This window comes from Euprymna scolopes, chromosome 3, assembly GCF_053919585.1.
Source record: "Euprymna scolopes isolate OS-2025 chromosome 3, ASM5391958v1, whole genome shotgun sequence".
NCBI classification, from domain to species: domain Eukaryota; kingdom Metazoa; phylum Mollusca; class Cephalopoda; order Sepiida; family Sepiolidae; genus Euprymna; species Euprymna scolopes.
Window position 1 is genome coordinate 128,409,828 of NC_136484.1, and position 16,415 is coordinate 128,426,242.

The window sequence follows — 16,415 nt, forward strand, 5'->3', positions numbered from 1 at the left end:
AACATTACTCGATACATTGTCTGATAATAGATTTGTAGAGATAGAGAATAGCTTTAGGTGTGAGAAAGTGTTTAGAGCGACAAGGAGAATGGATTTTATGCAGAGAAAAAAGAGCAATTGATTTAATATATGGATTCCAAGAAAGATTTGATGAGAAAGAAAAAACCAAGTAGTTTTAAAGTCGATTTCTTATTGAACGCAGAGTAATTCATAAGAACCTCAAGAAGAAAAGGGACACGCCTGCGATTGAAGGACAATAACTAAGCCTTAACAGGATTAAATGAAACGAGCCATTTCTTCCCCCAATCCATAATAGAACCCAAATCAACTTTTAGAGCATTGCATATTTCACCTAATCCGAGAAAGACCGGCAAGAAGCAATACCAGAATAGAGGGTAGTGTCATCAGCGTAAATGTTAACTTTCTGAATAAAATTCCCTGGGAGGTCATTTATATAGAGAAGAATATTAAATAATAGCATTTTCATTAGTCTATCATGTTTAAATTTTAAATAGTATTTTTGTCAGTCTGTCATGCTCGAGTATGTAATAATAGCATTTTCATTTGTCTTTGACGTTTAAACTTTAAACAACATTTTCATTGCTAAACTCAGATTGAAAGCAGCTTGTTAAATGTTTGGCTCAGTTTCTCAAAACTAAATAATTTGTAGATAATAGTGAGCAAGCTGTGGCAGGCGCGCTGACCCTGAACCCTGAAGATGAAATGACTCTGACTTGCCTTGTCCTCTACCCTCATGAAGAAGTCTGTCTTTGCCTGGTGCCTAGTTTTAAAAATTAAGGAAATGTCAAAAGTAATGGTTACTAATCACAATCAGATTTACAAACAGAAGGACTAGCTATTGCACTGCAATCAGCAAATTCATCTTAATAAGAAAAATGTGAACTGACAAATTTTCATTAGTTAAAAAGAGATTATTTAATGTCTGAAATCTGTTGATTTAAAAAGGTTGAACAAAGATTTCTAACTGGTGTATATCAGTCAATTCTCAACAATCAATCGAACAGAGAACGGGTCAATTTGGTAGTCTTATCTGTTGGGCTGGTGTATTATTCCTAGGTAATCCTAGAAGGTCCACCTTCCCAAGCCATGTCTTCCCTCTTTGGGAAGGTGTTAGTTCATTTTTAACTACCTGAGGTATCTTGAGCAAAAAAAAAGCAATGGGGGTGTCCAAGCACTTACCAAGAGATTAACTCTTCTAAGCGTTGCATTCTTTTTTTGGAAAAAATAGATTATTATTATCTGCACGAGGCACTACCAGCGAAAGTGTCCAGGCAATTTTTAAGAAGCTAGATTGACCCACCTTAGCAATGTTAACTTGTTCTTCCTACTTTGCGCCAGATTTCCCTGCAGCTAGAAGGAAGTACATTCTTAGTCGGAGAAGGAAAAAGGAGTCAAACAGAGACTTCTGATTGGTATATACCAGTGGAAGATCTTTTCTCAACAATTAGTTTGACACAGACAGAACCAACTCTGTGTCTTTTATCTGTTGGGCTTTGGTATTAGTTTTGGATAGTCCTAGGTGGTTCACCCCCGAGGCCTTGCCTTCTCTTTTTGGGAAGGAGTTAGTTTATTTCTAACTGCCGGAGGCGTCTTTATTGGGGAATAGCATTACGGCTGCCCATGCACTTTTTAGGAGGTCTCAATTCTGGGGCACTAATTTGTTCTTCCCACTTATGACACATCTTCTTGCAAAGGAAGTAGATACCAAATCGAAAATGGAGAAAGGAGAGAAATGAGAGAAAATGTCCAGTGATTTGTGAACAGCATTATTTTTGAGTGAGACGATAAGTCGTTATAAGATAAGCCTTAACTCGATTATTATGTCCATTTTAATCCAATGAAATTGATATATAATGGCCATATTAAAGTCAGAGTAAACGGTTTCTTGGTTAACTTTCAAACCTATTTTTTTCAATCAAAGGAAATTACTTTGTGTTAGGGAAATGTTGTTTGGTAAAGATAATTTACTTACAACTTTTTAACTGAATCGAACAGATCTGTCCATCCAAAGGAAATGTGCTTAATGACTTTTGGCATAAAACATTCACAATACTCCTGAAAAAAAAAAACATTCGGTAGGTAAAAAAACAAAACATTTTAGATATAATGCATACAAACGTCTATATAATTCTCAAACTCTGTGGACCGTCCAATCGCCCTTGCTTGCATATTGTCCATATTGTGTATAGAGTTGTTGTCATGGAAAGCAGCTTGTATTTAATAAAATTCACACCCCTTTCCACAGTCCAACCATATTGAGTACAAATAACCTTCAGTCTTTGCTGAACTTGTAGAAATAGTTTCAATCATGAAATTATGTTTTGTTATGTTTTGGTTTGGGTTTCAGTTCTAGCTGATAGCACTCAAATCATATATTTAATTTTTTTTTTTTACTTTTGAAATCATATTATATTGGGTACATATTAATACAATAATATGTAATAATTGACTATAATAATAAATACTAAATCTGTGTAAACTAAAATATCATGTTTAAGTGTAATTAATAACCGGGCAACGCCGGGCGTCGCTGAGCGTCCCAGCTAATATAGCTATAAAAAACATGCATATCTATATGTCTTTTTTATTATGTTTTAATATCTCTGGTTAGACTCAGGGAGGTCAGTCTCTTTTATTTTCTTGGTTAGTATTTTATTTGCTGTTTTGCTCCGCTGTTCAAACTTAGTAGTGGTAGCAAAACAGCAACACTTCCTTTTTAGAAACAGATCATAGCTGGGCTTATAAATCTCTTAATTTTTTATTTTTGGTTGCTAAAACTACTTGAACTAGAAGCCATGACCTTTGGTATTAAGGCCTGATGGCTAAACATGGTTGGCTGTCATGACTATAGTGTCACTTCCAGAGGAGAGAACTTACTTACCCTTTCTAACCTGATGTATAAACAGGTTGAGGAGGCCTTTTTATCCTGGGTGCTAGCCTGTCAGTGTGTATATATTTTTTATTCATTTTTTATTAATTCTTCATTGTCCACGATTTGTTATTTGGTATTAGAAGCTGGCTCTATTAATAGAGAGATGTCCCTATTTGCAACTTGGGGAACATTCTGGATGACTTCAGGAGATAGTACACTCTGTTTTATTTGAATATTTGGTCAGAGTTTACTATTAATGAGAAGTATCCTCATGTATCAGGAGAGACTGAAGACACCTGAGGATAGTGTCTATTGTGCATTGATATGAGCATTCACATGTGTTGTGGGGGAATCACCCTCCAAATGGACTGTTCTATCCATTATATAAACCATAGACCTTTTGATCCCAGGTGTGGATTAAACACCAGAGTGACCCTCGCCTGCTCGGTGACGTTTACTACTCTTTTCAGTTGTAACCTGTTTACGTTGTTGTTCCAGTAATACATTGTTTAAACTCTATTCCGTCGTTCTGTTTTCTTTGTGGCTTATTGCATGCCATAACAACATGTCAGTTTTATTAGCCATACTATTTCCGTGTTGGTTCATCATGACACATTAGAAGTGGATGTTTTGCTTGTGACACAATCATTAGACTCCTTTTATTCAGTTTGATTTTTAAACTGAGCTCCTTTTTCCTAAATATATTGTATTCACCAGGGCTGAGGAAGTCCAGCTACATGGTAACGCTCCAGAATATCAGAGAGAGGTTAACACGTGCTACACCTTGTCCAGGGATGTCCTGGAATTGTGTTATAGAGTCTGATTAATATTTCAGTAATAGAAACTTACAGAGATTCACTACCATTTGTTACAAAAGACAATTTCAAAATATGACCTATTTTATTACTCTCTCTCTCTCTCTCTCTCTCTCTCTATATATATATATATATATATATATATATATATATATATATATATATATATTAGTGATAAGACAATATATATATATAAAAATATATATATATATTGTCTTATATATATATATATATATAAGACAATATATATATACAATATATATATACAATATATATATATATATAATATATATATATATATATATATTAGTGATAAGACAATATATATATATATATAAAAATATATATATATATTGTCTTATATATATATATATATATATATAAGACAATATATATATACAATATATATATACAATATATATATACAATATATATATATATATATAATATATATATATATATATATATATATATATATATACACACACATACAGGGTAACCCTAAAAAAACGGGCCCAACTCTAATTAGACCCCGTTTCTTAGTGTTTTATCCGAATGAAATGAAACTTTGATCATAACTAGTTTATTATATTCCAAACATCATATCAAAACACTAGGGTCTTTGGTCTTTTTTTTCCGTTCTACAGCATATGTTCTAGATGGCCTCCATTTAGCTTTTGTTTCTTTTTTGGGTCACCCTGTATATACAATATATATAAGACAATATATATATATATATATATATATATATATATATATATATATATATATATATATATATTAGTGATAAGGCAATATTAATAATTTTTTCCAATTTCAATACCATTACCAATTCTGTTCTAAATTTCAGACTCCAATACAATTACCGATTCTATTCTGATTCTTTTAAATTTCTAAATATAAGGTTATTGGGGGGAAGCTATCTAAAAAAAACATGGAATATAATTTCCTAAACGTAAAAATACACTTATGAAGATGATTTATAGTTTTTAGTTTTATTAGAAGTTTAAAATCAATAAATATTTATCGTTTCATCATTAATACGAGCCACAGAAAAATAAGTTTTAACCAAAAACAAACAAAGCAGAACAATGGAAAAGAATCGTTTTTAGCATCAGAAAATAGGCACAAATTTTTCCAATTCATTTACCGATTCTGATTCTCTTTTTCGATTTCCTATTCTGATTTTGATTAATCGTCTCAACACTAATATACGAATATGCCAGCATAGAGAGTAGACATACATTTGTTAACTCTTGAGAATGGGGGTTGCCTCCAAAGATATTTGAGGAATATACCATCTACAATCAGGTAAATAATTATTTATTGGGAACTATTGAACCCTTTTAATTATTTATCATTATTTATTTTTATATACCTATTCTAATGACTGAATAAGTCCTGCATTGACAAGCCTTCAAACACACCTTATATATATATATATATATATATATATATATATATATATATATATATATATATATATATATTGTCTTTGAAGTTTTTAACCTTTAAAACTATACAAAAAAATATTTTTTATCATTCGTTAGAAAACCATCTAGTCAGTAAGTCATTTAATCACCTTCAATCACTGCATCAACTCACTCTCGAATTTACTATAGTATTAATAATTTATTTTTCAAGGGATCATCAGTTGTTTACCATGAAACACTGTTTCGGGGATTTAAAAACAAAACAGTATATTACATCATGGCTCCCCAGCAGTGTTAATCAAACACCACCTCCCTTAATCTTAGGAAGAAGACATGTTACAAACATTTGATCCAATTTCCTATTCTTAACTGCAATTACTAACCTTTTCATACTATAAAAATTAATTTCTTACCTGTGTGATTCATCAATTTGTTTATATATATATATATATATATATATATATATATATATATATATATATATATATATATATATATATATATATATATATATATTCTTACTGACCTTTGCAAAAGAGTTATGTTTCCTCCAGGTTTAACCATGATTTTTTTAGTAAATTGATCTCGCTTTACGCCATCTGCACTGGTCAAGTAGAGTTGAGGAGTCCAAAATCTTGGGATCATATCTTCCTGGAACATGTATTCATTCTTGTCCCAATCCGAAATGTTTAAGCGCGGATCTGTCCAAGATTCACTCACGATAAGGGAGACCGGAATTTGCTGACAACAAAAAAAAATGAATGAAAGAAATGAATTAAAATGCATTAAAAAAAGTCAGATAGTCAAATAACTAAATAGCCATGTAATTAAATAGTAAATTCAAGCTCAGATATGATTTTTCTAATGTAAATAGAATCATTTTATCACAAACAGTTTCAGACCCCACAACGATTTAAAAGCGCTGTTATAAAAGAACTGTTGTTCATAATTAAAGAAAGACAAACTTGATAATGAATAAAAAGCCACAATTAAAAAGACTCATGAAGGTATCTATGTTTATTTTTTAAGTGCATATTTGCCCAAAGACAGAGGTCTGTCCGACATATTAAAATTATATTAACTCCTATAATTTTATGCTTTCCCTGAGGCTATTTTTTTATTTTACAAATGTTAAAAAAATTTATTTGATAAATATTAAAACGTTTATCGTTTTCAGCTAAAATACACACATGAATACATACATCATGATGATTGCTGCATCTTTCCAGATGATCGCCGTCACATTGAGTTCTCTCAATCTTGTTGTCCATGCCATCTCAGATGACTCTGCACTCCCGCCGCAGATTTGCACATCATACATACATACATACATACATACATACATACATACATACATACATACACACATACATACATACACACATACATACATACATATTTATATTTTTACGTACATAATGCAAAAGAAAATATTTGAAAAAATTATTTTTTAAATTTAAAAATTATAAAAACATATAATTTTTTTTTAAATATGCATAAAAATAAAAATTGTAAAAAGCGAGGGTATAATGTAGGCATTTGCGTGCAAGGCCGGAAAACTCTTTGATAATACAAAGGCAGCGTTCACATGCTACTACTATCGCTAATAAAAACAAAAACAAAATTATTTATATATACGAAACTCCATAGAATAAGGAAATAATTATCTTGACTTTGTATCCCTTGTTCGAATAATAAATATTGTAAATTGTAATTTGCAAAATCTGAATTTCTTTTCATATATATTTTATAATTAAATACTAATTATTCATTTTTACCTACAGACACTAGTGTTTCAAGCTTATGCGATCATCAGTGTAGGGCAACAATTCCTGCCGGTCATGAGATTCGAACCCAGCTATGAAGCCAACCCCTGCTCCATGTAATAATAATTATCGTTTTATACTTACAGACACTAGTGTTTCATGCTTATGCAGCTATCAGTGTAGGGGTAACAATTCCTGCTGGTCGGGAGATTCGAACCCAGCCACAAAGCTACCTTTGACTCCATTTGCTAATCCTTTACATCCGAGCCTTAAAAAATTGCCACAAAAATGAAGGAAATTAATAACTAATAAATGCACAATTCGGGTGCACCCATTAGACAATCCAGACAATCGAACGATGGAAGTTGTGAATGTTGCATAACTGCTAGTTGACTGCCTCTTAGTTTATAATTCCCACACAGTGCCTATCCTTAAATATAATTAAAGGGGCTTGATAATATATATATATATATATATATATATATATATATATATATATATATATATATATATATATATATATATATATATATATATATATACTCTTGGAAGCTTTTTTAACCTTGAAAACTATATTAAAAAAATTTTAATTTGATTTTAATCCTTCATTGGAAAATTATTTTGTCAGTAAATCATTTTATATGTATATATATATATATATATATATATATATATATATATATATATATATATATATATATATATATATAGTAATTTATAAAATATATATGGCGATTAAGCTACACTGAATATTCGGCGTTTCATCCACTCTAGGACTCCTCAGGCTTATGCGCATAAGCCTGAGGAGTCTTAGAGTGGATGAAACGCCGAATATTCAGTGTAGCTTAATCGCCATATATATTTTATAAATTACTAACTAGCTCTACCTACGTATTGAGCATTTTTGAAGTAAATACTTAAAGTTTATGCATAAATCTATACTTTCGTATATTAAGTTTATGTGAGTAAATTAAGTAGTTATATATATATATATATATATATATATATATATATATATATATATATTAAGTAAAGTGATTTTCAATTTAAAAATTATAAAAAAAATTTTTAATTTAAAAATCAAATTTTAATTAAATTAAAAATCAGTTTCATAAGAAGGAACAACAACAAAGTCAATTATCTGTACGATCGTTTCGGAAATCCGTGCTTTTTATTTGTGGTATACATGAAGTTATGTAGAACAATTATATATAGTTTTTTTGGTAAGCACGGTCTCCTCATCAGCAAATTTAGGAGGATTTTTATTGAATTTAAAAGACACCACAAATAAACCTAGCATTAAAAGTAAGGCAGATGAATCTGAAAAAATTGAAATAAAAGGTTTGGATTTAAAATTTATAAGAAACTTAATATAGGTTATAGATAGAAATGAGTAGAAAAAATATATATTTTTTGAATTTACATAATAAATTTGATTTAAAAATATATAGAGATAGTTACCTTTTAGTTTTTCTTTTTTTGAAATCAGGAACTGTGTTTAAAGTAGTCATTTAGATGTTTGCTATAGCTTTTTATTTTATTGAATGATGAATTTTAAAAGGGTGACGCTCGTGAAACAATTACTGCACGAGCGTCACCCTTTTAAAATTCATCATTCAATAAAATAAAAAGCTATAGCAAACATCTAAATGACTACTTTAAACACAGTTCCTGATTTCAAAAAAAGAAAAACTAAAAGGTAACTATCTCTATATATTTTTAAATCAAATTTATTATTTAAATTAAAAAAATATATATTTTTTCTACTCATTTCTATCTATAACCTATATTAATTTTCTTATAAATTTGAAATTCAAACCTTTTATTTCAATTTTTTCAGATTCATCTGCCTTACTTTTAATGCTAGGTTTATTTATGGTGTCTTTTAAATTCAATAAAAATCCTCCTAAATTTGCTGATGAGGAGACCGTGCTTACCAAAAAAAACTATATATAATTGTTCTACATAACTTCATGTATACCACAAATAAAAAGCACGGATTTCCGAAACGATCGTACAGATAATTGACTTTGTTGTTGTTCCTTCTTATGAAACTGATTTTTAATTTAATTAAAATTTGATTTTTAAATTAAAAAATTTTTTTTTAATTTTTAAATTGAAAATCACTTTACTTAATATTGAATTAGCTCTAGGACATTTAACTATCGAGCTTATTATATATCTAAATTACAACGAGCATTTCCTGTATTTTAATTAAACTAGTAATTTCACTGTTACATTAAAATACACTTAGCTCTTTAGACTATTATTCTAATCTCCTTTAAATTATATATATATATATATATATATATATATATATATATATATATATATATATATATATATATAGACTTGTTTGTAATATACTGAATTTTACTGGGTTCGTATAATTCAGTAAATTTTCATATACCAATGAATTTTAAGCCAAAGAGAGATGACTTAAAATGTAAACTACAAAATTATATTTCATAATTGAGCATTAATATACTGTATTAACAAAATCAAGACTTCAAAAAAGGAATTGGTAGCAACAAAAAGTGTATTTCATTTTTTGTTGCTACCAATTCCTTTTTTGAAGTCTTGGTTTTGTTAATACAGTATATATATATATATATATATATATATATATATATATATATATATATATATATATATATATATATAGTTCATATTTTTTTTTAATTTTATTTTACTTTTATATAATATTTTATTCATATTTTTATGAAGTACGTCATACACGTGTTTCGTTAAATAGCGGAAGTCCACCAAGAACTTATCAGAGACAAAAATATAATCTTCAGAATATAGTTGTCAAGTTTTGTTATTGTTTGTTTTTGTTTTTGTTTTGTTTTTTTTTTTGTTTTTTTTAACTTTTATTGGAAAAGTATTTGGTAAGAAAAATATTGATAAAAGGAAGTGGAGATAGTTAAAGTTCGCAGAAACATAAGAACAAAAGTAACACTTAATTATTGCTGTCTTTAGAGACACCCAATATATTTCATACGAAAACACTCAAACTTAGCTGGAGTTGTATAACATATAACTAAAAGCAATAAAAAAAAGATGTATAGCACACTGCAAACGACAAAAAAAAGCCCATATGATTGTAAAAAAAAAGGCCGAATTTCCTTTAACCGGAATTGTTAAACTTACCGTTTCCATTTTTGTAACATAGAATATTTCAACATATTTACTTGTAATAAACGTTCAGTTATGATGCTAAAGCAACGTTGACTAAACTAATAGTCTCTATATAAAGTTAGGTATGTGCATATGTTTATATATTTGTATGTACAGAATTCACTCCTAAACTAATTAACTGATCATTATACATTTTGGAACACAGCTGCTACGTTCCAAAATTTATAAGGGCCAGTCAATTAGTATAAGTGTGTACTATATTTAATTTACTCTAGTTTTATCCAAGGGTTTTGTAAAATTTTAACAATATGGATTGGACATGTTAATTAATATCCCCCAAATTTCAGCTTCTTTGAAGTATTTTGAAGGGCTTTTAGGAGGAGGGGGCATAATATGGAGACAATCACATATATCAAAATTCAAATATTTCAGATATGCATTGAATTTAATCCATAGTGATTAAGACAACAATTAAGCAAGATTGCTTGAATTTCAATTTCTTCTCAAGATCCTTTAACCTTTCATTTTAGACATTTTCTAGAATCAACATCATGTACTAGATTTCGATCCAAATTGCAATAAGGATTCTAAATATAAGGATTTAGTATCATTATGCTTATGATTTATGATTTAATTTTTGTGGAGGGGCATAAAACTGAAGCAAAACTGTTCTGTTCGGGAAATAGTTGGTTTTAACGCTAGATGGCACTGAGGTCGCATGATGTGACTCTCGTGCACACAAACCTATCATTTGGTCGTAAGTTCATAAACGAAGCAAACAGTCCGGACGTTCTATCGAACTGTTTTATATTATTTGGATCATTCAAACTACTGGTCGCACCTAGGATGTAATTCCCAACATGTTTCAACCAGTATAACCTCTGACATTCTTCAGGTACATCTTATCGAACTCAGGAATCTTTATGTTGAGCTCGGGAATCGTTATGGAATTTCGAATGGAACTTCCAGAAGACTGAAACTTGGGACTGATTAACACTTTTATCTGTTGCACTAGGAGTTCTTGCAGAAGTTACATGAGCCTAAATGGTGTAGGTATAATATCTCAGATAATAATAGAAATCCGAATAATACAAATAATCGATTCTCGTCATTAATTTTTAAAAAAAAGACATTTTTTTTTTATATGAATTAAGACCCTATAAACATTGTAGATTGTCTTACAGGTAACTTTACATTTCATCGTACTTAGCACATTATTCTTTGTTTCCTCAGTAATTAACATATTTCCATATTATGATTAGACAGATGTTTTCTTCAATTTAGAATTAACTAGCCTGGGTGTCCGGCATTGTCCGGGGGTGTTTAAAGGTGTGTGTTGAGCAAAAAAAAAAAAGTGGTGGTAGGCAGGAAGGCTCGAACCTGTGACGCAAAGGTGGAAAAGAAAGTGAAAGAAAATCTAACGTCTTACTGCCACTCCATTACGCGACCGGAAGTTCGGAACGTTAAAATTAGGCAAAGTCAATCCAACCGATACGATGACTTGCAAAAATGTCTTGCAAAAAATCGTAGAAAATTGCTCAGTTGAGGGTGAAAGAATTAATGTTTTTGGCCAATTTTTTGATATTTGTCGCCCGAATGGTTGAGCTTACAAAATTATATCGATCTCATGAAAATACGTCGCCTCTGTCAAAAGTTTTAGGCAGACGTACAAACATGATGATGATTGATTGCAACGTCTTGTCAGACGAGAGCCACTCCCTCAGTCACTAAAATCCATGTGCCCGAATATGACTTTTTAGCCCTGCCAGTGACTTGCACACCCTCAAGCAGACATGACACTGAAATCGTTCACTGATTTGTATGAAACTAACAGCAGCGGAACCTGTATTATCGCGGGCTTTCATGTGATTAACAAAACCTGCCTTAGACAACAGAGCCCGATCACACACCTTACAGATACAGAGATCTCCATGGTTGGGCGGCAAGGTTTGGCATTTCCTACATGCTCTCTTAATCTTCGCTCGGTCTATTTTCGCTGATTCAAAGTGTTCTGCACCCCTGTATATCAGTGTCCTCCACTGCTTGCAATCATACGCTAGTGACTTCCAACTGTCAACAGGAATATGAAAGCTCACCAGACTCTCCTTGATGCTATAACGAAAACGTTTTTTGGGCTTGTGCTGGGGTCTTTTTCCAAGAAAGAGCTCACCATAGAACAATTGTTTTGGGAGTCGATAATCTTCAAACCGGATGAGATGACCTGCCCAACGCAACTGGTTCTTAATAACAATGGTAGCAATACTGGTTGTTTTGGCCTTTTTTAAGACATATGTATCAGGGACAAAGCTATACCACTTTAAACCAAGAATGTGTCTAAGGCAGTGCTGATGAAACCTCTCGAGCAATTCTATATGTGACCGGTACAAGGTCCAAGTTTTAAACAGACAAGTGAGATTTCTATTATAGATGTCTTTTGAATATGCATATCCAAAAATATGATATTGTAATTTATGCAGATTTCGTATTCATTATCACAGAGCCAATTCTCCCTGTTGATTATTATATTGTACCCAATATATAGTTGTGATTTTTAAAGTTAAAAAAAACTATATATGACTTGGGTGCCATCAGCTAGAATCGAAACCAAAACATATAGCTCTCCGGTATTATTCGTTACCATCTGAGCTAATTCCACATGCATATCAAAGCATTACAATAATGTAAAAATAACGTTGTTAAACGTATACATGTATATTTGTGCGTATGTGCCCAGCGTTGCCCGGGTGTTTGGAGGTGTGAGTTGAGCAAAAAAAAACATTGGTAGTAGACAGGCAGGCTTCAATCCGTACCACAAAGGAGGAAAGAACGTGAAAAAAAACGTAACGTCTTTGTCGTTGCAGCCATCGCCAAAGCAGAAGTGGCGAAGGTTTAAATTAAGGTTAATCGATTGAAAAGAGGGGATGACTTCCGAAAATATCAGGGAAAAAAGCGACCCCTCCTTGTAGAAAAGTGCCGAGTTGAGGGTGAAGAAATTAATTTCTTTAGCCAAATTTTTCGACATTTGTTGTCCGAAGGGCTGCGTTTCAAAAGGATACCGATTTCATGAAAATCTGTTGCATCTGTCGAAAGTTTTAGGCATACATACATATATACATTCATACATACATACATACATACATACACACACACAGATATACATACATACATTTAAACAGACAGTGAGATTTATATTATAGCTAACATCCACATCTGTGGTGACTTCAACGTCCATAACGTGGAATGGCTGACCCATTCAAATAAGACAGATGATGAGGGGAGGTTTTGTCATGATTTTGCCATTGCTTATGACCTCACTCAGATTGTTTGCGAACCCACCCGTGTGCCCGATACACTCGGTCAATATGCAAGCCTCTTGGACCTTTTTCTCTCAACTTCCCCTGAGCTATGCTCATGTTCCGTTCATTCTCCTCTAGGATCCTCCGACCACTCCGTCGTATCAGTTAAGATAAAAACGAAATGTAAGAAGCCCCAGACGTACCACTCCACTGTACTGAATACTGATACTCTATGGCTGATTGGGATAGCTTCCGTACATTCATATCTGATTTACCTCTGCACTCCATGTTTAAAAAGGAAGTGTCCTCTATAGTATCAGATCTGATCGAATGGTTAATTGTAGGCATAGACCAATTCATACCATCTAAAAAATTCCAACAAAAACCTAACAGCCAGCCATGGTTCTCCCCAGAATGTGCTGCTGCTATCGTGCACAGAAATCACTTTTTCCATAGCTACCAACGTAATAGATGCACTGAGACTAAAGCTGCTTTCAGGTCTGCCAGCAACCACTGTAAAAGAGTAATAAAAAATGCAAGAGAGCTATATGCCCAGTCTGTTAAATCCAAGGTAGCTGATCAACGGCTTGGATCCCACCAGTTTTGGCAAATAACAAATAGGATCCTGAACAGAAGTGTGCGTTCTATCCCAACCATTATCAATGGACCAGAGGTCATCTCGTCAGCGTCAGACAAGGCCAAACTATTTGCAAAGAACTTTGCAGCTAATTCTTCCCTATGCGACGAAGGCCATCAACTCCCCATATTTCCTCCTATAACACAGAACAAGCTAGGTAACATACAAATATCCGTGCATGAGGTCGCCAAGCTAATAAAGAACCTAAAGCAACTGGCCCTGATGGCATCCCAATTATAGTGTTAAAAAAGCTTCAACCAGAACTTGCTCCCATACTTACGAAACTATTTAAGTGCTGCCTTAAGGAGAAGTGCTTTCCGACTCCCTGGAAGACCTCATCAGTTTGCCCTGTATTTAAGAATTCAGGTGATAAGTCATCTCCCACTCAGTACAGACCAATAAGTCTCCTGTGTATCATGAGTAAGTTGCTGGAATCCATATTAAATAGAGAAATAGTCAACCACCTCAGCAGGAATAACCTTCTTAGTGACACACAATATGGTTTCCACTCTGCAAGATCTACCGTAGATGTGCTGACGGTTATATCCCACAGGATTAGTGAATTTCTTGACAAAGGCTTCCTTTCTAGGGCAATTGCTTTTGACATATCAAAGGCCTTCGACAAGGTATGGCATAAGGGCCTACTTCACAAGATTTCCAGCTACGGTATAACGGGAAATGTTTTCTCAATCATTAAATCATTTATCTCCAATAGGCTCATAAGAGTAGTGGTAGATGGACAAAAATCGGAGGCCTGCAATATAAATGCTGGAGTCCCTCAGGGGTCAATCCTGGGCCCAACTCTCTTCCTGATCTACATCAATGACCTCCCTAAACACATACTTAAATCACTCGTTGACATCTATGCGGATGACACGATCATCTACAGCAACACATCAAAGGCTGTAAATGACAAAGTTCTCTCTGATTCTCTCTCCTCTGATCTCGAGCGCGTGGTTCAGTGGGGGAAGATGTGGCTGGTTAATGCATCCAAAACCAAACTCCTATCCTTACATCATCAACGCTCTGATCCCCAGCTGGCATCAATTGTGATTGATGGCTCTCGTCTGGGAGAGGCCCCGTGTTTTGACAAGCTTCTGGGTTTGACCTTTACTCCTGATCTGAAATGGAACACGTACATCAAGTCTGTTGCCAAGGTCGCTGGAAAGATGGTGGGATCCTTCTACCGCTCCAGAAGATATCTCACTACTGATGCAATTCTCTATCTATATAAAAGCCAAGTACGTCCAAGGATGGAATACTGTTGCCATATCTGGGCAGGAGCTGCTAAAAACAGCCTATCCTGCCTTGACAGAGTACAAAATAGACTTTGTGGCTTAGTGGGGGATGCCCTTTTCTCTACCCTGCAACCCCTCTCCCACAGAAGAGACGTTGCGAGCCTATCCTTGTTTTATCGTTATTTCCATGGCAGGTGCTCGTCTCAACTCCAATCTCTGGTCCCCCCTCGCCAATCTTTCACGAAAAACACCCGTCTAGCCGAATCTACTGTGAAAAATTTCCCCCACTCTATATCTGTGCCTAAATCAAAACGCGGATTCCATGAACAAAGCTTCTTTCTTAGAACTGCACGCCTGTGGAACTCTGTTCCGTCTGCCTGCTTCCCTCCAGACTACAACTTGGATGTCTTCAAGTCCAATGTTAACAAATTTCTAATGAACAGCCCCCTTAATTAAACACTTCATCAAATCTCCACACTAACGTAATGTACTTGCAATAACCCTTATCCCTGAGTGGCTTCCGTGCCTTGATAAGTGGTGATCACTGTGTGAAAAAAAAAAAGAAGACAACTGGAAATACCATGCAAGTATATGCAGGTTTATAATACTGAGATATTTAATAAACGAATGAGGTCAGACTAAAAAATATGCTTCAGAGTAATACAAAAACAATGCGATTATATTAAGTGGTTTCCATTAAAAATACTGAAACAGAAAAGGTAGTCAACAAACAAAAAGATTACAAATAGATCATCTAAAAATTGATAACCCCATTAGAAATGAATAACGCTGTAGATAAAAACAAGTCTGGAGATAAATAAAGCTTTATTTAGTTATTTCTATAGCCTGTATATAAAAAAACGTTGATATTCCCTGGTATGGGCGCCTATGGCGATCAAGAATAAACTAACCTCCGACTAGACATACACATATCTGAGACGTATAAAAAGTTATAATAAAGATGAGAATTTTTTTTTTAGATGAGGATTCATAATTGGTTTTTATTTGTATTATTCGGACTACTGTTCTCATCTTGGTATTATTCACACAACTTTCAGCCGATGTAGCCTCCAACCTTCTTGAGGGGCGTCATCGAAATATGGAATCTTTATGTCAAACTCGAAAATGCAGAATTTTGAACGGAACTCTTTGTTTAATGTACGAGGGTAGCTTGTTCTCGTTCCGTCAATCATGAT

General features: G+C 32.9%; 1 protein-coding gene across 4 annotated transcripts in view; it reads right to left on the reverse strand.

Annotated features, from left to right (window-relative positions):
* Window positions 1–16,415, reverse strand: part of LOC145258992 (glycine receptor subunit alphaZ1-like) — a 441,610-nt gene that overhangs the window by 21,849 nt on the left and 403,346 nt on the right. For all 4 annotated transcript variants that reach the window (XM_080116658.1, XM_080116659.1, XM_080116657.1 and 1 more), the window contains 2 exons: window positions 5,668–5,882; window positions 1,994–2,076 (listed from right to left, as the gene is read on the reverse strand). In XM_080116658.1, the coding sequence (XP_079972784.1) occupies window positions 1,994–2,076; window positions 5,668–5,882 (298 nt within the window). The remainder of the gene's footprint in view (window positions 1–1,993; window positions 2,077–5,667; window positions 5,883–16,415) is intronic.